At 42.0% G+C, this 22,645-nt stretch overlaps 1 protein-coding gene across 4 annotated transcripts in view; it reads right to left on the reverse strand.

Moving 5' to 3' along the window:
• The window catches only part of SERAC1 (serine active site containing 1), a 117,684-nt gene that overhangs the window by 83,970 nt on the left and 11,069 nt on the right, over positions 1 to 22,645 (reverse strand). For 3 of the 4 annotated variants that reach the window (XM_072141048.1, XM_072141042.1, XM_072141043.1), the window contains exon 2: positions 1,704 to 1,798. In XM_072141048.1, coding sequence (XP_071997149.1) covers positions 1,704 to 1,791 — 88 coding nt within the window. In that variant the 5' untranslated portion in view covers positions 1,792 to 1,798. Of the gene's footprint in view, positions 1 to 1,703; positions 1,799 to 22,645 lie in introns of those variants that run through there. The other variant, XM_072141047.1, reaches the window with a different exon arrangement.

Here is a 22,645-nt window from a genome sequence, read left to right on the forward strand (position 1 = left end):
CACCCGCGATCAGTGCTTGCACCGATCGCGGGTGTTAACCCTTTGACCGCCGCCGGCCGCCGCCGCCATCTTGGCTCCGATCGTCACTCCCCGTGACGTCACCGGGGGGCGGCGATCGGTTGCCATGACAGCCTGGGATCACACAAAGATCCGAGGCTGTCATGATCGAGGCTATCTATTACAATGTGCGATCTGCACATTGTAATAGATGGTATGCAAAATCCCCATATACTGCCATACTGTAGTATGGCAGTATATGGTAGGATCAATCACACAACCTAGGGTTAAAGTACCCTAGGGAGTCTGAAAAATAGTAAAAAAAAAAAAAAAAAAAAAAAGTTAAAAAAAAAAAATTATATTAAAAAAACATAAAAATTCAAATCACCCCCCTTTCCCTAGAACTGATATAAATATAAATAAACCGTAAAAATCATAAACACATTAGGTATCGCCGCGTCCGAAAATGCCCGATCTATCAAAATATGATAACCGTTTTTCACTGCGTTAAACCCCGTAGCGGAAAATAGCGCCCGAAGTCGCAAATTGCATTTTTTTGCAATTTTGAAAAATAGAAAAAATTCTATAAAAAGTGATCAAAAGGTCGCACAGTCCTAAAAATAGAAGCATTGAAAACGTCATCAGAAGTCGCAAAAAATGACACCACTCACAGCTCCATACACCAAAGTTATTAGCGCAAGAACACGGCAAAATGAAGAATTTTTTTTCTGTACAGGAGGTTTTAATTTTTGTGAATGTATGAAAACATTACAAAACCTATACAAATTTGGTATCCCCGTGATCGTATTGATTCAATGAATGAAATAGACTTGTCATTTGGGGCACACAGTGTAAGCTGTAAAAACCAAGCCCACAAGAAATGGCGCAAATGTGTTTTTTCATCATTTTCACTGCATTTAGAATTTTTTTCCCGCTTCCCAGTACACGGCATGGAATATTTAATACCATCACTACGAAGTGCAATTTGTTACGCAGAAAATAAGCCATCACATAGCTCTGTACACGGAAAAATAAAAAAGTTATAGATTTTTGAAGGTGGGGAGTGAAAAATAAAAACGCAAAAACGAAAAAGGGCCTGGTCCTTAAGGGGTTAAATATCATTTTAAACATTTAAAGGTTCTTCACTTTTTCTGTTAATTTGAAAGGAATATTGGTACTGTAAATAACATTGTATGTAAGACTGGCTGGACCACTTTTCTTCTTGACCTTACAAAGATACTAATACTTTGAATCCATTTATTTCAGTAATTCTTTGATTTTAATTAAAAAAAACATATTTATATAACATAGCTTTTCAATTAATTCAGGTCGTTCAAATGTAAGGCAAATGTAATTTTAATAATGTAATGCAATTTGCAAGAAATTTGAATTGCTGGGTCCCCTACTGATCAGCTATGCCTGATAAAAAGAGAGGAAAATGTCTGATGCAGTTGGCTCCATACTCTCTGTACTAGCCTAAAGTTGTCCATCAACCGATGTGTTTATGCCAACAATACACATTCTTAAACAACACTTTTAAGAATTATTTTATTAGAGGTTTTTTATTTAATTTATTGGTAATAATCCTTTTATATTTATTATTAACAAAATGTGTCCCACAAGGGGCATGAACTAGTGTAATTACAATCTTTGTACAATGCTTCCAGATATGTTGCAGTAACAGTTAAAGATGATAGTCCACTTACTTATATCTTTCCAGTGGCGATCATGTCTTCCAGTCCCAGATGTAGATATTTTTCTACAACAGACGAGACAATAGGCGGCTACCGACATATTTTACCTAGAAAGAGTAACAATAAAATGACATAGCTATAAAATTAATGAGAAAATTATTATATAAACACATAAAAAGGTTGCAATTAATTTTCTATCAAACCTTATATAAAAATATAATGGTACCACATCACATAAAGGAGAACGTTTGTTATAAGAGTGGGCAATCGGCTTCATACCATTGGGCCCATGTATCATTGGTCTGAGATTGTACAGCTGTTCTACAACACCTGTTCTAGGTCATCCTGGCATGTAAAAACTAGCGTACGGACAGTGCTGGGATCAAGATGATAGGAGCAACGGTGAGTTTTATAGGGGTTTTTAAAATTGTTTTCAGTGGTTGATTTCCTTTAAGTCATGATAATATATACATGTATATGTAGGTTTATATCTTAGCCTATTATGTAGTTTTCTACAGCCACGGAAAAATGCTTTATAAAATCACATTAAAAGTCACAAATTGTAGTTATGTCAAAACAATTCTAATGCAAGTAGGTGTGTCCAGGGCTGCATTTGACATGAGGTGGTATGATCCCACTTCAGGCAGCAGAAAGTATAAAGTTTATTATTTTTGGGCGGGTATCATACTACGTACTATATACTATGTACTGTGTATGCTATCTACTGGGGAGAGCTGTGTATACTGTGCGGGCCTTGGCTCTATATACTGACTATGGGGGATCTGTATATAGGGGTTGTAATTACATTTAACTGGGTGGCCTTATATGGAGTACTGTATATAATCTAATTTGGGAGTATGTACGGTATATGGGACTTATAAACAAATTAGAGGAACTGTATATAAATAAAACAGGAGTGTATATAAATTAGCAGGGTGCTGTAGTTCAGGGGCATAGTATATATAATAAATTGTGGGTGCTGTACATGCTATAATTTATTTGGTGGACTATATCATGGATGTTTTATGTGGGTAATAGTGTTGTTAAGATTAAATATATAGAAAGAGCATAAAAAAGGCAGCACTCCAGGATTTAAAGTAAAAAAATTACTGTGCTTTATTCACCATAAGTCACAACGCTTCAGTCCCTAGTGGCTGGAGCCTTTTCAAGGCTGTCTCTATCAGTACTGCTACTTGGTTGCCATTGGATACAACAATAAATTCAGTCCTGACTGTGGCCGGGCAGGTCTGCCTGACTGGTGAGATTGCTCTCACATGAACACTGTACTGCAGGAGCAGGGGTAGGAGCAGGAAGGGATCACCAGAGCCAGAGACACTTTCTGTCCAGCAGCCTGAAGAGGAGAACAACTCTACACACAAGACATAGTAGTGTTGACTGTGTGTTTGATTGATAAGGTGAAGCAGCAGACCTGAGTTTGTTATTAGGGATCTTATATCCATCATATGACTCTGATATGCCTCATCTCTCTTTTTTTATTTGTTTGATATTATCATATATTGATTGATATCTTCGGAAGCTAAATGAAAAGTGTAGCTAAACCCTGTACAATGATAATCTAAGCACATTGTCCGCACACAGTCCAGTTAGATAGGAGGATGTGCATGAGCATACTACAGAGGAATCAGGAGGTGTCTGCCGAGCTGGTGCCAACCCACAAGACTGAATTTTAGATGCAGGAGCTAATACAATGGTAGGAGCAAAAGCAGCTCGAAAAGTTAGTAAAATTGCAATATAAAGGTATTAAAAGTTATCTTTATCATATTGGCATCAATTCGTTTCATTGGTAAATTCTATTCATGGGACCGGCCAAGGACATGCATAACTTATGTATATAAAGCTAATCCAGACAGGGGTCAGGGCAGGCAGAAAAAGTACAGGATCAGTTAACACAAGTAGACCTCACATGCTGGTAATACTGACAGAAGTATAGTAAACACATTTGCAGGATTACTATGTACCTTATTGCTCAGGTACCTTCCAATACTGGATGGTGCCTTACATAACCAGAACATTGTGGTGAATTATACATGTGTGAACTAGCACTAGGACCTTGCAAGATTTTTGTCTACATACTCCACAGGGCATTAATGACTAAGAGATAAGCAGCTTGACTCTCTTCCGGATGGAATCTACAGGGATACATTTCATCCCTAATACCACCAAATATTATAACAATATTTTATTTATGAATTGTACAATTATACTGTCAGGGTTCGAGGTTGTGGATCCTCTGGACCACTGCGGACAATAACACAAGCCACAACCTGGGACCGAAGTCTAAGTGATACCCGGTTTTCACCAGAGCCCGCCGCAAAGCAGGTTGGTCTTGCTGCGGCGTGGTACCACCAGGTCGTTCCACAGGCGTGACTTGTCCGCAATGGCAGCCAAGGTCGGGGTACAGAAACGGCAGGCAAACTCGTAGTCGGGGACAGGCAGGAGGTACAAAGGGCACAAAGATCCGGCAGGGATCACAGGAAGAGGCAGGAATAAATAGTTTACCTGAAATGGCCAGCGCCAATTAGCGGCGCGCTGGCCCTTTAAATCTGAAGAAGTTGGTGCGCGCGCGCCCTAGGAGCCGGGGACGCGCGCGCACGGCCGAGGACGGAGGAGCAGCGGCAGCCGGGACTGGAGAGGCCGGGACAGGAGCCGGGACACGTAAGCTGCGCTTGCGGCGCGCAGGCGGGAAGCGAGGGGCACGGGTGACCCCGCGATCCGCGATATGGATTGCGGGACCACCCGTGACAGTACCCCCCCCCTTCGGCCTCCCCCTCCTCCTGGGCTGGAGAAATCTCTGCAAGAGGTCCTGGTCCAAGATATTGTCCTCGGGCTCCCAAGATCTCTCCTCTGGCCCGAACCCCTTCCAGTCAACCAAGAAGAACCGCCTACCCCTCACTGTCTTCATATCCAGGATTTCCTTAACCTCATAGATGTCAGAGGAGTCGGCCACAGGGGCAGGAGGGGAGAGTTGACGGGAGAAGCGGTTCAAGATAACAGGCTTAAGCAAGGAGACATGGAAGGAGTTCGGGATGCGCATGGTGGGAGGGAGACGCAGCTTGTAGGAAACTGGATTGATGCGATTCAGCACCACGAAGGGACCCAGGAAACGAGGACCAAGCTTGTAGCCAGGAATCTTAAGTCGGACATACTTGGAGGACAAGCAGACTTTATCACCAGGATTGAAGACAGGAGAAGGCCTGCGTCTTTTATCGGCCTGGGACTTGATTCGAGCCGAAGCCTGTAGTAAGGAAAAACGAGTCTGTTCCCAAATGGTCTTAAAGTCCCGCACCAATTCCTCAACAGCAGGAACTTCCGATGGCACAGGCAGGGGCAGAGGAGGGCGGGGATGCAATCCATAATTAACAAAAAATGGGGCAGAACCCGCGGATGAAGAGTCCAAGGAGTTATAGGAGAACTCTGCCCACGGCAACAGAGTGGACCAATCGTCCTGACGGGCAGAAACAAAATGGCGTAGATAGCAGCCCAAGGTCTGGTGGACTCTTTCCACTTGTCCATTGGACTGGGGGTGATAAGCGGAAGAGAAGTCCAATTTCACCTGAAGTTGGTTGCAGAGAGAACGCCAGAATTTCGAGACAAACTGAACCCCATGGTCAGAGACGATGTGCTGGGGAAGTCCATGGAGTCTGAAGATGTGATGGAAGAACTGGCTGGCAAGATGTGGAGCAGATGGTAAACCTGGAAGAGGGACAAAATGGGACATCTTCGAAAATCGGTCAGTCACCACCCAGATGATGGTATTGCCAGAAGAAGGCGGTAGATCCGTAATAAAGTCCATGGCGATATGAGTCCAAGGACAGCTGGGTATCGGCAACGGCAGAAGAAGACCAGCAGGCTTGAGACGTGACTGCTTATTTCGGGCACAGGAAGCACAGGAACCCACAAAATCCCAAACGTCCTTGGCCAGATCTGGCCACCAGTAAAACCGGGAAATGAGGGCGATAGAACGCTGCACCCCAGGGTGCCCAGCCACACGTGAGCAATGTCCCCAAGACAGAATCTTCCTACGTAGAGCAGGTTGTACGTATGTCTTGCCAGGGGGTAGTTGACGAAGATCCACAGGCGCAGCCAGTACCAGTCGGTCAGGAGGAATGACATGCTGAGGAGCCGGTTCCTCCCCAAGAACATCCGAGGCACGAGAAAGGGCGTCAGCCTTGATGTTCTTCTCGGCAGGGCGGAAATGAATGAGGAAATCGAACCGGGCGAAGAAGAGTGACCAGCGGGCTTGACGTGGATTCAGTCGCTGAGCAGATTGGAGGTAGAGAAGGTTCTTGTGGTCCGTATAAATGCTGACTGGAAACCGAGCTCCCTCCAGGAGGTAACGCCACTCTTCTAAGGCAAGCTTAATCGCCAACAGTTCACGATCTCCTATGGAATAATTCCTCTCAGCGGAGGAGAAACTCTTGGAGAAAAATCCGCAGGTGACAGTTCGGCCTTTGGAACCCTCCTGCGTGAGCACTGCACCGGCCCCCACCGAGGATGCATCTACTTCCAGATGGAAAGGCTTCTCTGTGTCAGGACGTACCAGTACTGGGGCTGAAGCGAACTTGGACTTCAAGTTCGTGAAGGCCTCCTCAGCGGACGAAGGCCAGAGTCGGGGGTTAGCACCCTTCTTGGTGAGCGCCACGATAGGGGATACCAGCGAGGAGAAGTGTGGGATGAACTGCCGGTAGTAATTTGCAAAGCCTAGAAACCGCTTTATAGCGCGTAGTCCTACTGGACGGGGCCACTGAAGAACCGCAGACAACTTTGCAGGATCCATCTGAAGGCCTCTGTCAGAGATTATATAGCCAAGAAACGGGATACTCTGCTGATGGAATAGACACTTTTCTAGTTTGGCATAGAGGCGATTGGCCCTTAAACGACTGAGGACTTGCCGTACATGAACTTGGTGGGTCTCAAGGTCCGGAGAGAAAACCAGGATATCATCCAAATAGACCACAACACAGACATAAAGTAAGTCTCTAAAAATGTCGTTAACGAATTCTTGGAAGACGGCCGGTGCATTACAAAGTCCAAACAGCATTACCAGGTACTCGAAGTGACCATCACGGGTATTAAAGGCGGTCTTCCACTCATCTTCCTGGCGGATACGAATGAGATTGTAGGCCCCTCGAAGATCCAATTTGGAGAAAATCTTGGCTCCATCAAGACGGTCAAACAATTCCGTGATCAACGGCAATGGATAGCGGTTCTTAACGGTAATCTTGTTAAGTCCGCGGTAGTCAATGCACGGACGGAGTGACCCGTCTTTCTTGGTCACGATGAAAAAACCTGCACCAGCCGGAGAAGAGGACTTACGAATAAATCCTTTTTGCAGGTTTTCCTTGATATAGTCAGACATGGCCGCTGTTTCAGGTACTGATAGCGGGTACACACGACCCCGCGGAGGAGAGGTACCCGACAGCAGATCCACTGGACAATCGTAAGGACGGTGAGGCGGCAATGTCTCGGCTTGCTTCTTAGAGAAGACATCAGAAAAGTCCTGATAGCAAACAGGAAGACCCTCCAGGGCCTTGGGAGCCACAGCTGAAGCCAGGACTGGTACTGGAAGAGACATCTTCACACAGCGGGACAAACAATTAGGACCCCACTGAAGGATCTCCTCCGACTTCCAGTCAAGAACGGGTGCGTGGAGCTGCAACCAGGGTAGGCCCAACAGGATGGAGGAGGTGGAGCGCGGAAGTACATAAAAAGACAAACTCTCCCTGTGCAGCACACCGACTTGCATGGACAGAGGCTTGGTGCAGTACTGGACCGGGTCGGAGAGGATTTGGCCACTGACAGAGGAGATGACCAAAGGCTTTTCTAGACAAACCACAGGGATGTGATGCCGGGAGACCAGGGCGGCATCCACGAAGTTCCCTGCAGAACCGGAGTCCAAGAAAGCTGAGACTTGGATCTGGGTGCGGGTACCAACACAGAGAAGAACAGGAATCATCAGGCGTGGAGAAGCTTTACTTGCACCTAGGGACGCTTCTCCCAAGAACCCTACGGACGCTGGGGACGGATGGGACAAGTCCCAAGGAAGTGCTCAGGGCTGGCACAATACAGGCAGAGGTTACCCTGACGTCTTCTATTGCGTTCCTGAGAAGAGAGTCTGGCCCTGTCCACCTCCATAGGCTCCTCGGCAGATGGTGCTACAGCGGCCTGTGGAAAGTAGGTGCCAGGCGGGGAAGACATCGTGGGCGGACTTGGGGTTGTTCAAGACGTAACTCCTCGACACGCTCCCTAAAACGCACATCAATACAGGTGGCCAAGGTAATGAGAGCATTCAGGGTAGGCAGCAAATCCCGGACGGCCAGAGCGTCCTTAACGTGAGAGGAGAGTCCCTTCTTAAAAGCTGCGGACAGAGCCTCATCACTCCAGGAGAGTTCCGAAGCCAGAGTACGGAACTGGATGGCATACTCTCCCACGGAAGAGTTCCCCTGGCGTAGATTCAACAGTGCCGTCTCAGCAGAAGAGGCCCGTGCTGGTTCTTCAAAGACAGACCGGAACTCTGCCAGAAATGCCGTCAGATTTGCCGTGACCAGGTCGTCTCTGTCCCAAAGTGGGGTAGCCCAAGCCAGGGCTTTCCCGGAGAGGAGGCTGATGAAGAATACCACCTTGGAACGCTCCGTGATGAATTGGGATGGCATGAATTCTATGTGCAGGGAGCACTGGGTTATAAAGCTCCTGCACATCTTAGGATCACCGTCATACTTGCTGGGCATAGACAAGCGTAGCCTGGGTTCAACGGCGGGAAGACTAGCCGGGGTAGCGGGAGCCACGGGAGAAGCCACAGGTACCTGTTGTTGTTGCTGGTTGGCTAGCAGTTGCTGCAGCATGGCGGTAACCTGTTCCAGTTGTTCACGTTGGGCGGCAATCTCCCGGGATTGCTGGACCACGATGGTAGCCAGAGTCGGCCGAGTGGGAAGCGGAACCTCGGCGGGATCCATGGCCGGATCTTACTGTCAGGGTTCGAGGTTGTGGATCCTCTGGACCACTGCAGACGATAACACAAGCCACAATCTGGGACCGAAGTCTAAGTGATACCCGGTTTTCACCAGAGCCCGCCGCAAAGCAGGTTGGTCTTGCTGCGGCGTGGTACCACCAGGTCGTTCCACAGGCGTGACTTGTCCGCAATGGCAGCCAAGGTCGGGGTACAGAAACGGCAGGCAAACTCGTAGTCGGGGACAGGCAGGAGGTCAGGACGGGCAGCACAGGATCGGAGTCAGAGACGTAGCAATAGGTCAAGGCAGGCGGCAAAGGAGCAAAGTCAAAAACAGAACCAGGGTCACAACGGAAAATTGCATGAACAGCGCACGGCATAAACAAAGCTTTCTCCAAGGCACAGGGCACAAAGATCCGGCAGATCTCTTTCTATGTCATCCTGTGCTTTTTTTTAATTCTATCTAATTTCTAATTCATTTCTAAAAATCTTTCTTTTTACATATTTGCTTGAATTTCATGGTCCTTGTGTCCTTGCATTTAATCCTATTGAATTGACCTTTCGGTATATTCTCTAGCTAAGGTCTGTAATAACAATTATCAAACTCAATGAAGCGATTGCAATCGGTCTTCTTAAAAAAACTTTTTGGTAAGTAGTTTGTTACCCCCCCTTCATAATTTCTAAATCCAGAAATTGCATAATTTCTTGGGTACAATTAAAGGTAAAATGTAAATTACAATTATTATATTCAAATAAGACTTAAATTCCTCCCATAGTTCCCACGTTCCTTGCCATAAGACGCCTACATTGTTGATAAAACGATTGCTTCAAGTCACTACTAAATGGATTATTATTAAATACATGTATTTTTAATAATAATCCGTTTAGTAGTGCGAAAAGATTGAATTATCTCTACTCCAAAACTCAGAACGGAGATTCTAAGTTCTGTGTTTATTGCCTGCTTCCTTTAGTTATCACTAGAAGCATGTTGAAATAGAGAATATTGTTATTCTATTTAAATCTTTTTTTTACTTTTCTTTAATATTTTTACATATATATCCAAAAGGAAAGACAAAAATACAGCAATACAAACATTACATACCATTACAAAACATGCAATTAAAAATAAATAGCAAAAAGAGAAAAAACTCCAAAAAGAAAATAAATATTTTCCTGTTCTACTACCACTGGTGCCGCAGCAATAAACACACAATCCCCTCTTCCATCTACCATATTAGTAAAAGATGCTACCTTCTACTGATCATCATTTATAAGTTCTAAATGTTTCAGAATTTCTAAACCCTATCCAGATTTACCACGGCTCATTAAACCTATCTATTACTCCTTTTACTGATGATGTCAATTCCTCCATACACATAATATCATCTACTTTTGAGAGCCAGAGGGACACTGGTGGCATTCTTGCTTGTTTCCAAAGAGCCGAATACATAATCGTGTTGCTAACAAGAGATCTCAATAGAGATCTCCTGTATTCACGTCTTAGAAGTTCACAATGCTGGATCAAAAGGGAAGCTGATATGCAAATTCTATTGGATTATATTACAAATTACTTCCCAGAATGGTATTATCAAAGGACAAGACCAAAATATATGTAAATTGAACCCTCAGCTTGTTGACACCTCCAGCACATGGGGCTAACTTCTGGGTACATTTTATTAATTTTTGTAGGTACTTGATACCCCCTTGAGATTATTTTATAATTACTTTCTTGGAATCTGGAATTAAAGAAATATATGAAAACTCAAAAATACGTTCTCATTGTTCCGTCGATTATATTATTTTGTAAATCCTGTTCCCACATAGAGGTAAAAGGCGGCAGTGTATATTATTACATGTTAGGAGCATACCCTAAATCCTGGAGAGGGAATGTCGCACTTGATCTGACCCCACACATAACTTTTCAAATTCAGTTGGTTCACCTTCAAAATTCTCTGGTCTTTGAAGTGATTCTAAAAATGAATGTAGAAAAAAAGATCTCCATGGGGTCAACACTGACCCCCCCCCCCCCCAGTTTTCAGAAATTTCTAAAAGTTGAAGCCATCTTGTCTCCGTTCTAAAATGGGAAACTTTATTTATCCTTGCCATATTCCAGTCCCTGAAGACATTGGGGCAGGTTTATCAAGTGTCTGAAAGTCAGAATATTTCTAGTTGCCCATGGCAACCAATCACAGCTCAGCTTTCATTGTATCAGTGCTCATGAATATTTTAAAGAGGAGCTGTGATTGGTTGCCATGGGCAACTAGAAATATTCTGACTTTCAGACACTTGATAAATCTGCCCCTGTGTCTTCCATCCCAAAAGAAAATCTAGGATAAGTTTAGCTTTAATCTGAGGGGAATGGCATACTCGTAATGTTGCACCTATAGTTGGGCGATTGAGTAACTGAGTTACATTTTCCTTCTCCAACCAAGGGACATTGGAGAGCGGGACCTGTGATGATTGCTATTCTTATTTTCAAACTGTAAATTTTTATTAGAAAATTTTTCAAACACAGTATAATACAGCGGATAATGCTTGCATTGCTTGTTGATTCATACATACATCTGCATACGGGCAAATAGTTCTGATTCTGCCGGGGGCGCACTCTGCTTCCATGCCCTTGCTATTAAGCATTTGGATGCTGTACAAAGACTTAGGAATAAGTTGGAAAGATGCTTTCTCAAATTGCGTGGGGGAACATTGAGAAGATATTGCATGGGATCTAACGGGATAGCACTACCAAACAACTCCCCAGCGAGGGTCTCTACTTGTTGCCAAAAAGGAATTATAAGCGAGCAAGTCCAGAAGATATGGTATAATGTGCCCACTTCAGTATGACACCTCCAACAAATATCCGGGACCATTGGATTCAACTTGTGTAGCAGTGCTGGGGTATGGTACCAGTGAATTAGCACCTTGTATTGGGATTCTTTATATGTGGTACAAATGGACAACTTGGCCGTTCTGCTCCTTATGATTTGCCAGATCTCTATGGAAATTTTTTTGTTGAGGTAGTCCTCCCATTTTATCATGTATTTGTGCATTAGTGGGGTATCATCTGATGGGGCGCACAATATTTGGTATATTCTAGAGATCGTCCCTTTAACTGAGGTACCAAGTTTGCACAATTGTTCAAATTCTGTAGGTTTAGAAACCCCTATAGGAGATAGATATATATATATATATATATATATATATATATATATAGTTTTTCACCTGTTGGTGGTGGTACCACTCGTCCTTATGAAGAGATCGCTCCCTTGCTAGATAGGCAAAAGGCCTTAATTCCACTGTGAGTGGGTCCACCATATCCACCAGATGGAACAATCCTGCACTGGACCATCTCTGGACCATATTTGCCATTAAACTATCAGGAATGCCTGGATTGTAGAGGACTGACACCAATGGTGGGCTGTTGGAAGATAGGTTATAGCGCTTTTTACACACCCGCCAAACCGCTAGCGTAAATGCCATGGGGCCTAATAAGGGCTGTATGAGGGGGGATGGGTTAGGACCCCATAGATATGAGTTCGTGTGTACCGGCGCCATCCAAAGTTTCTCAATTTCGACCCACTTAGTGTAGGCCACCCAAGTCCCCCAGTATGGTAAGTATCGTAATTGAGCAGCCCAATAATAATGGGCTATATCGGGTACTGATAGTCCTCCCCGGGCCTTGGGGGCAAGCATGACTGATTTCGGCATTCTATGCCTTCTATTGTCCCAAATAAAGTTAAAGACCGCTCCTTGCAGAGCCTTGAGTTCCGCCTGTGGTAACTTCAGAGGCAGCGTCTGGAAATAATACAATAGATTTGGAAGCCAAGACATTTTAATTGCCGCCACCCGACCAAGCAGGGAAATATGATGTCCCCGCCATCTAGTTAGCATGGCCTTCAATTCTCTGTGATGATTGCTATTTTATTATTATCAATTTTTTATTCTTACTGTTCTAACACCAATCTACTACCCTAATCAGGTGTGAAGCTCTATAATACATTCTAAGATCTGGAAGGGCCAAACCCCTATGCTTCTTGGTCTTTATAATACCTCTAACCTTAAAAATGTTTTTTTGCCTGCGCATATAAATTTTTGCTGTAGCAAGGTTAGTAGCTGGAAAAATCCCCCCCCCCCCCAAAAAAAAAGGAAGAGCGTGGTACAAGTATAAAATTCTTGGCAATATGTTCATTTTAAAGATCGCACTGCGACCCAACCATGTAAACCTTCCCTTATTCCATCTCTCTCAGTCTACTTTGATCGCATTTATAAGTGTGAGGTAGTTTACTCTATACAGATCTTGAAGTCGCTGGTGAGTTTATTCCCAGATAAGATAAACCCTCATTAGGCCACCGAAAGGGAAAAAGATCTTTCAACATTTAAATCTCTTCAGAGGGCATAGATACCGCAACATCTTTGGATTTTGAAAGGTTAATTTTAAAATTTGATAGGAAAAAATATTCCTTAAATTGTCTCATAAGATTATGAGGCTAAGAAACAAAAAACAGTAAGTCGTCCGTATATGTGGCCACTTTTACTTCCTCGTTCAGTGTTACTATACCCGAAATGTTCTGGTCTGATCTAACACGTCGTAGGAAGGGTTCTAAAATACAAAAATTAATGGCGATAGTGGGCAACCCTGTCTTACTCCATTACTTATGGCCAGATCTTTATACAGGGTGCCATTAACCCCAATCTTTGCTGTGAGGCATGTATAAAAGGCTAGAATCCACTGCATCATGTTATGTTTCAGCTAAGTACACCCAAGTCACCCTGTCAAAGGCTTTCTCTGCATCTGTTGAGAGCAGTGCTACTGCATTTTTTTGTACACGAGTGAGATGGATCAGATTAACTTCCTTTGTGGTATTATCCCTGGCCTCCCGGCCTAATAAAAAGCCTGTTTTGTTTAAATTTATAAGCTTACTTGCCATTGGCATCAATCTGTCTGCCAGTATTTTTACTAGCAATTTTGTATCTACATTGAGCAGGGAAATTGGACCATATCTGAGACGCTGCATGGGGTCCTTACCCACTTTTGGTATAACTGTAATGTATGCCCTAAGTGAGTCTAGTGGTGGTGTCCGATCCTCCATCAAAGAGTTAAAATCAGATGTGGGTCCAGCTCCCCATATAATGGAGAACCCATCTGGGCCTGGTGCCTTATCAGATGTTGTATTCTTGATTGCACTCCTTACATCCTCTTCTGTAATTGGTCTTTCTAAGCCTGGTAAACCAGGATCTCTTATATACTTTTGAATCTGTATCTTAAAATCTGAGCTTAGAGTATAATGGTTCAAACTATCAACAGAATATAGGGAGGCATAAAATTCTCTAAAGGTCTCTGCCACTTCATCTGGCATAGAAACTTTATTTCCCAGTGCGTTTGTAACTGCAGGGACATATGTGGAGGCCCTTTGCTCACATAAAGCTCTTGCTAAGCATTTGTTTCAGTGTTCATAATAGAACAGGTGACATTTTAAAATGTGTTTTTAGCTTTATGCGTCAGAAGTGAACTTAGTTCTTCTCGAGCTTGGATCAATTGTATTTTAAGATCATTGTCTGAGTACCGTTTGTGTTGTGTCTCTAGGTCCTTTATTTGATCCAGGAGGCAATTCAAGCACCTCTTTCCTTCTTTTGTCTCGCCGCGTGTTTTATTAAAAGTCCCCTGGTGACTATTTTATGAGCTTCCCATCTCATGTATGGGTTATGAATATTGTCTTGATTTGTGAAAAATGTTCCAATAATATATATGGTGCATCCTCCAAAATTGACATGTAAAGTTTCCATTGCCATCTACTAATGCATGGCCCGAGAAAGATATATTGTCAATTGTGTCCTGTGGGAGCAGTCTAAGAGGTTTCACAAAAAGCATGTCCAGTCTTGAGTTTATGTAATGTGGTGTCAAATAAAAAGTATAGTCTTTCTCATTTGTGTGCAGCAAGGGCGATGAGTCAATATATCTGAGTCTATATAAGGTGCGCCTTATCTGTCGCAAGGCATTACCTGAGTGTTAAGACACATCAGAGGAAATGTCCCACCTGGGGTCAAGTGCGACATTAAATTTCCCTCCCAAGACTACAGTAGCCTCCTCAAAACCAGCCAGGTACTCCAAAAAATTAGACAAGGCTCTACCCTGCCTGCTGTTTGGGAGGTACACTGCAGCTAATGTATATATCTGGGAAGCAATACGTCCTTTTACAAATATCATACGACCCTCTTCATCAGCACACATTTCCATGAACTCCCATAATAGAATTAGAGATTAATATACTAGTCCATTTGGCTTTCGGATCAGAGGTGTAACTGTGGTATGCATGTGGATATGAAGTCCCGGAGAGTCAATAGGGCTTTCGAAGACATAAGTGGGTTTCTTGTAGTACCACTTGTAGTTTTTTATTTCTCAATATGTTCCACATGATTGATCTCTTAACTGGACTATGTAGTCGTTTAACATTTAGTGAACCTATCAAAATGGATGCATGTGGGTCGTGGATAGCCATTTCCCTAATATGCGGCCTGTTTCTTGCCAGGAGGAAGCAAGGCGAGAAGAGGAGAAAGAAGAAAAAAAAAAAAAAGAAGGACAAGAGTTACCCAACCACTCAGTATTCAAGTGCTATGTAGGAATCTTCAAGTCCCACTTAAATCTGGGAGCATGAAAAAAAAAAAAAAAGAAAAAAAAGGGTACAGGACCAGACCCACATTCTATCAGGGCCCAAGAATCCCAAAATTAAAAACATGGAAGAAAAATTCGACCAGATGTTGCTTGACTCCTAGGGAAATCCAAACCTTATTCCTTAAACACCTATCATCTTAGGGCAGTGATGGCGAACCTTTTACAGACCGAGTGCCCAAGCTACAACTAAAATCCACTTATTTACTGTGAAGTGCCAACGTGGCATTTTAAGGAGTAACTTATTGCTACCTGCTCTTCCTATCTCTTAAGTTGCCTGGGACTCCGTCCTGAAGTGATGGTCTGAGTGCCCACAGAAATGGCTCTGAGTGCCACCTTTGGCACCCGTGCCATAGGTTCGCCACCACTGTCTTAGGGTATGAAGGGGGGGGGGGGACTCTAACATGATGGCTTTATTTACAAAATATTAAATATATGAGGTGTGCGGGGGAGGGAAAAAGAGGGGAGAGAGAGAATAAAGCTACAGTAACACATTATGATCATGTTTTGCCTATTTCTCAGTAAGGCCTTACATGGCTTTTTTTGGCATGTCCTATATCACAAAGTCCACAAACTTAATCACTATGGATCTATAACCCTCCACACTTCACCATCCAAACTTATAGTGCAAGCTTAAAGTGGTAATCCACTGCCCCCTTTTACCCATTATTTCACACCCCACCCCCTCTCTTTTCTATCTCCTGGAAGATTTTTAATTTCATAAAATTAAGTTACTGGTGCTAAATTTTTCATATATAAAGTTCTAAATGTCAAAGCATATTGGGAGATACAACTCCCCTGATAGCACCCATACTTTACCCATATACTCTTGTGTACTCAAGTGCTTTCCTATTCCCCCCACCCCCTGTATTTAAATCTAAATCTTACATAACATATATATTACATCCCTGTGAGACTATTTTTTTCATGGATAGGCTACTGAATCCTTTTTGCGCTGTGTAATTGAAGATTCAGGACCCTCCCCTTTCTTAAAAGATGGATTTTACTAATTAAAGCTACATACAATGGTGCTGCGGAGAGGAGCAGGGGATGAGCGCCGCTCACCCCCGCCCCTCTCCATAGGAAGATACAGCGCCCGGTGCCGTATCACAAGAAAAGATAGGACATGTCCTATCTTTTCCCGGTCTACGGAGCGGTACGGTGCCGCACGTGTGCTGCACCATAACGCTCCCATACAGGGCCCTGAGCCCATAGAAGTGTATGGGGGACGTATATATGTCCCGTATATATACGTCCCCCATACATGTGTGTGAATGTAGCCTAACAGTGTTATTCCCAAGTAATGTTCGGTATACACTAAAAGGAGATGTCCGCATAAATTTGAATTCAACTGGTCAAGGTGTAGTACAACCCCGTATACTGCTATTGGCTGCATCATTGTACAAGCATAGTTCAGAAGCTACTGGTAAAGGAGCACAATTTAGTACCTTTTTTGTCCCATAGCAACCATGGTTTCCAGCTCTCAAAAAAACTACAATCAGCAAGATGGAGGTGCAAGATTCGGGTAACTAATCCAATTGCAAAAGTGATTAAAATTACCTGCCCTACAACATATCAAAAGTTTTTTGAAATGACGGTTACACTTTAACTCACCCTGTGCAGCTTTAAGTCAATTGTTACAAATTACAATAACTCCTCATTATAACACATTATACAGTATAATAGAGTGGGCACTGTATATAACAGTGTTAGTATATATCTAGTAGAAGGGGACACAGTATATGCTAGAGAGGGGCAGAGTATATATATGTTTATAACAAGATTCACATTACGAATTTAAAGAGGGGACCGCATGTATTAATTATTGGTGTTCTGTATACATGCAAATTAGATGGCTCTGCATATGTAAAATCATTTAGGATACTGCATATGTGTGTGTGTGTATAGGAACCCTGGCGCTGTGTTTCTGTGCAAAGCTCAGTTCTAGTACTGTATTTATATATATTTGTGTTTACGTACTAAGCTTTCTTCTGGTGATGTATTTATGTTTCTACACCATCCATTCACTCAAAAAAGATTGGAGAGGTGGAGACTTTATAGAAAAAATGTTAAGTGCAGATTCCCACTTATTTAATAGTTTGCTATCTTAGTACCAAGAGTCTTCATGCAGAGATGGAACTTTTTTGGGTTTCTTGTAGGTTGCCTGGGGTGGGGGTTACCATATACAAGTGTCAGGCTATTTACTGAGCACGTAGACTACTACACCAAACCCCTGTGACACGTTTACTCTCCATGTTCATTATTCATAGAATGGCAGGAGAGGTTATCAAAATAGTCACACAAGTACCCCTAAGCACCATGGGACAGGTAATAAAATAGTTACTTCAGTTTCCAAGTTAGCGTCCACTTTGGTTTTAGAATTTTAAGATCCAGCCAATTGACAGGATTCTTTCAGAAGCTACTGGTAAAAGAGCACAATGCTCGAAACGCATCTGACCTAAAAGAATTAGGTGTCGCTGCTGTATTGGTCATTGTACGGAAGATACCACCTCGGAAAGAAAAACTTTTAATGGGCTCAATCTACAAAAGGCTTTAACTAAATAAGCCATACTGGTGTTCTCCCTATATTTCAGGAGTATATAAAGGCAGTTGACTTTGGGTTCGAGCCATTTGCATATTCAGAGGGAGCACTCCAAATATATGAAATGCAGAATTTGGTCAATCCAAGATCTTCTTCATACACGAATTGCAGGGAAGTACTGGGGAAAAAAAAGCTGTGGTGGTTTGCTCTGCTTTCTTTTCCCAGTACTTCCCTTTAATCCATGTCTGATAAAAGGTTTTCAATAGACCAAAACGTTGCATTTGTATAATTTTAAATTGCTTTTCACCAATAATTTTTTTTTCTATATTGTATTCAATATTTGAAGTGCCAGGTCTTCTTTATTTTTATGAAACTTTGGCCATGCTACTTGAGCACCATGCAATTCTACAAATAATTAAATACATAAAAAGGGAGGACGTTGTGGGAAAAGCCAGATAATTCTACCCTTTGGCGTTCCACTACAGAAAATATATTGAGGCATTTCATTCATTGCCATGAAGCATACATATGTGTGAAAGGAGCCTTATTCACTAGTTTGACATTTTGGTAAGAATTTTAAGACGCTATATATCTCATAGGGTATGTGTGAAATTTTCATATAGAGTAAAATATACTTATGTGATACTTATTTCGAGAGATTATATTCCTTATAGTTGTTTTTCAAGGTTTATTGCAAAATAAAAAACGAAACAAGAAACTGAAGGGAAGTGACTGTCCCTGGATTTTTTCAGATTTTTGCTACAATTACAACACTGGTTGACACAAGTGTACTTTGGAAACAATGGCAAAGTGCAGTCTTTAACCCCTTAACGCTGAAGCCACTTTTCACCTTCCTGACACGGCCCATTTTTTAAAATCTGCCCTGTGTCACTATAAGTGGTTATAACTTCGAAACGCTTTAACATATCCAAGTGATTTTGAAATTGTTTTCTCGTGACACATTGTACTTCATGTTAGTTACAAAATTTTGGTTGTATGTTTTGCATTTATTTATGAGAAAATCAGATATTTGGTGAAAATTTGGAAAAATTCTCAATTTTCGAAATTCAAAATGTTCTACTTTTTCCACACATGAGTCATAACACCAGAAAACATAATAACTAACATTCACCAAATGTCTACTTTATACCTCCGTGGTTTTTTATACATACTATAATTTTTGTAGGATGTTGTGGGGCTTTGAACGTTAGGTGCGATTTTTCACATTTTCATAAAAAAAGCAAAATCCTGCTATTGAGGGACCTGCTCAGGTTTGAAGTCACTTTGAGAGACTTAAATAAAAGTAAAACCCCATAAATTACCCCATTATAGAAACTATACCCCTCAACGTACGTAAAACAACTTTTATGAAGTTTATTAACCCTTTAATTGGTTTACAGGGGTTAAAACAAAATCGGATGCAATTTTGAATTATTTTTTTTTTTTTACTAAATTAATGTGTTTTTCATAAAATGTACAAATTCTCAGTGGATAAATTACCAAAACGCTCCACAAAATTTGATACCCAATCTCTCCCGTGTATAGTAATACCCCATATGTGGTGGTAACCTGCTGTATGGGCACACACCAGGGCATCGAAGGGGAGCTGCGCCATTCAGAGCAGATTATGCATTGTCACTTTATAATGGCTATACAATCTTTATTTTTTTGGCAATTTGGACATATAAAGGCTTATTTTTTTGCGAAATGAGATGCACTTTACAAACACTTCATTTTAGTGTGTCTGTAGCTTTTTGATGAGATTTTATTAACTCTTTAATGTATGGAGGAAAAGAAAATTGTCAATTTTGGGTTGCTTTTTTTTGTATATTTTGGGGGTCGTACACCATACACTAAAAATACTATAATATTTTTATTCTCTAGATCACTACGATTACGGTGATACCTCATTTATATAGTTTTTTATATATTTTACAGGAAAAAAACAAATATAAAGAAAATCTCATTTGTTTTTGCATCGCCATCTTTCCAGGATATAACTTTAAAGGGGTATTCCGGGAATATGAATGTCTGACACAAAAACCCATGATGATATAAATAAATGAATACAACAATACTCAATGTCATTAGTCACAAAACGGAGCATAAATAGTTTGATTTTATGATTCACAACATTTTATGGCCTCTCTAAAGTAGGTGGAGTTATCACCAAGATGGCCGCCACTGGAAACTACAAGTTCCATGATCCTTTAGTTCTCAGTAACTCCTCCTACCTCTCAGGCTCTGCTCCCAGTGATGATGTAACAGGTTTTCTTGCTCTGTTACCATAGTAATGATGTGTAACTGCCATCACCAAAACACTGACCATGCTGGATGCGCTGCAACCAACTTACTACAGCCAAACTTAGTGGTGATCACATGACCTGCCCAGGCAGGTGCAGGACATGTGATGTGGACATGTGACCAGCGGCCATCTTCTGTTCTGCGACGGACCGCGCGGAGGAAATCAACGGACTGATTAAAGGGCCAGTAGCATTTTAATTCTTCATCACAGTCTATGTCATCTGCATTTTTCTGCTAAGGGGAGCAAAATTTTAAATAACAACTAATTACACATTAGCTTATATTTTGAGTATGCATTTGCATATGAATTATGCTGATTCCTGGAATACCCCTTTAATATTTTTTTGTTGACAGTGCTAGTTTAGGGCTTATTTTTTACGTGTTGAGTTGTCCTTCTCAGTGGTACCATTTTGGTGCACATAACTTTTTTTTATCACTTTTTGGAACATTTTTGTGAAGGGATTTTATGAAAATTTACATTTTTGGCGAGTTTTTCGCATTTTGTTATTACGGCGTTCACCGTACGGGTCCAATAATGTTTCTGACTTATTGTACAGATTGTTACGGATGCGGCGATACCAAATATGTGGGGTATTTTGGAAATTTTCAGGTTTTTTCACTTTATTAGATGTGTATAGGGAATGTTTGTGTTTAGGGGGACTAACTTTATTTAATTATTTTTATTCAAAAGTGTGTTATTAGTGTTTTTGTACCTTTTTTCTTTACTTTTACAGGTTAGCTTGAACAAGTGATCCATTGATCACTTGTTCAAGCTATTCTTCACCTAATACAGTGTAATACAGATGTATTACACTGTATTATGTGACACACTGAGCATGCTGCGCATGCTCAGTGTGTCACAGCTGGGTCCTGCCAGAAGGCAGGGACCCGGCTCCCGGCAGGAGGATCGCGCAACCCCGGGCACCGGCAGTCCCGGGGCTGCGATCGGAGCAGCGGACCCCCCCGGTAAGCGCCGTGGGGGGGTCCGATTCCAGCGAAAATGCCCCTGACACGCTGCGGTCAGCGCGACCGCGGCGCGTTAGGGGTTAACGGTGTTAGAGGCAGGTGTCGGCTATAATATATAGCCGACACCCGCAGCTTCTGGCGCCGGCTCCGTTCAGGAACGCACCTCCCGCCATGCAGTAATAGTACGTCAAATGTCGGGAAGGGGTTAAAATATCCAGATGGTTTTGAGATTGTTTTCTCATGACATATTGTATTTCATTAAAATTTAAGAGTTCCAAAGTTATAACAACCTAAAGTGACACATGTCAGATTCTAAAATGGGGCCTGGTCAGGAAGGTGAAAGCTGGGTTATTCGGTAAGGGGTTGAACAAAACATACCATTTCTGTAAAAAAATTTTTAAAAAAATAGATAATTTATGAAAAATATTGATAAACCAACTTTTAGGCACAGGCTACACAAAACCATGCTATAAAACCATGGATTTGTCCGATAAATGACACCTGTACGGTATGTTACAGTATCCATATGGTTGCAAAGATATACAGTATTTGTAATAGGTTTAAAAACATTTGACCAGAAGTATTTATACACTTTAATTTGCCTTTCAATTATAAAAGTAATCAGAAAGCAAAACATTTGGATTATTGCGCTTTGTTGTCATAAGTTCCAACAAATTGCATCATAAATATGCAAATTAAGCACCATTGAATCTCAAAGACTGTGCAGCAGAAAAACATCTACATAGCCATAATCAAATAATAGGAAAAGGTATCCATTTGATGTAACTGTAAAACTAGGGTTCCTTGAACTTTTGTACTTTAGGTCAAACTATGAAGCAGAGCCTTTCTCCTCTAAATTGGGTGGCCAATACCCAGAAAGGAAGTCCACTATGTGAATGGAGGGCATTGCACATGCCCAGCCACCTTTGTTTTCTTGTACGGGGCTGACTGAGACAGCAAGACCCCTGTAAATGAACAGAGCAGAAGCAATGCATGCTTTGTTCACAGGGTACTTGTTAAAGAAAACCTACAATTTGATTGGATTATGAAGCAAACATATCTTCCGAATGCTGTAGCTAAACTGATGTAGAATTATATTGGTTAATCTCTGTGCTGAGTAGTTTTGCTGAAAAAACTATTATAAAATTATTATTAATTTTAATTCTATGGCTGCCTCAGCGCTTCTCCTAGCACATTAGTTATTCACTGCAGGAGAGGATGATATAATCCCTTGGTTGTACCTGAAAGCAGAATAATCAATTGCTGCACCATCCCCCAGCTGCTGTGTATGAGTGATCCAGCTCAGGTTGATTAGTCATGTGTGTAATATGTTTATGTAGGCAGCCAGCCTGCCTACCCAGCTTTCCCAAGGTTCTGAACCTTATAATGGTTTCTCAGCAAAACCACTCAACTCAGGGATTAACAAAGATCCTGCATCAGTGTAGCTACAGCATTCTCATGGTATGTTTGCTTCATAATGCATCAAACGGTAAGTTTCCTGTAAACCTATTCAT

Source organism: Engystomops pustulosus, chromosome 3 (assembly GCF_040894005.1).
Source record: "Engystomops pustulosus chromosome 3, aEngPut4.maternal, whole genome shotgun sequence".
NCBI classification, from domain to species: Eukaryota; Metazoa; Chordata; class Amphibia; order Anura; family Leptodactylidae; genus Engystomops; species Engystomops pustulosus.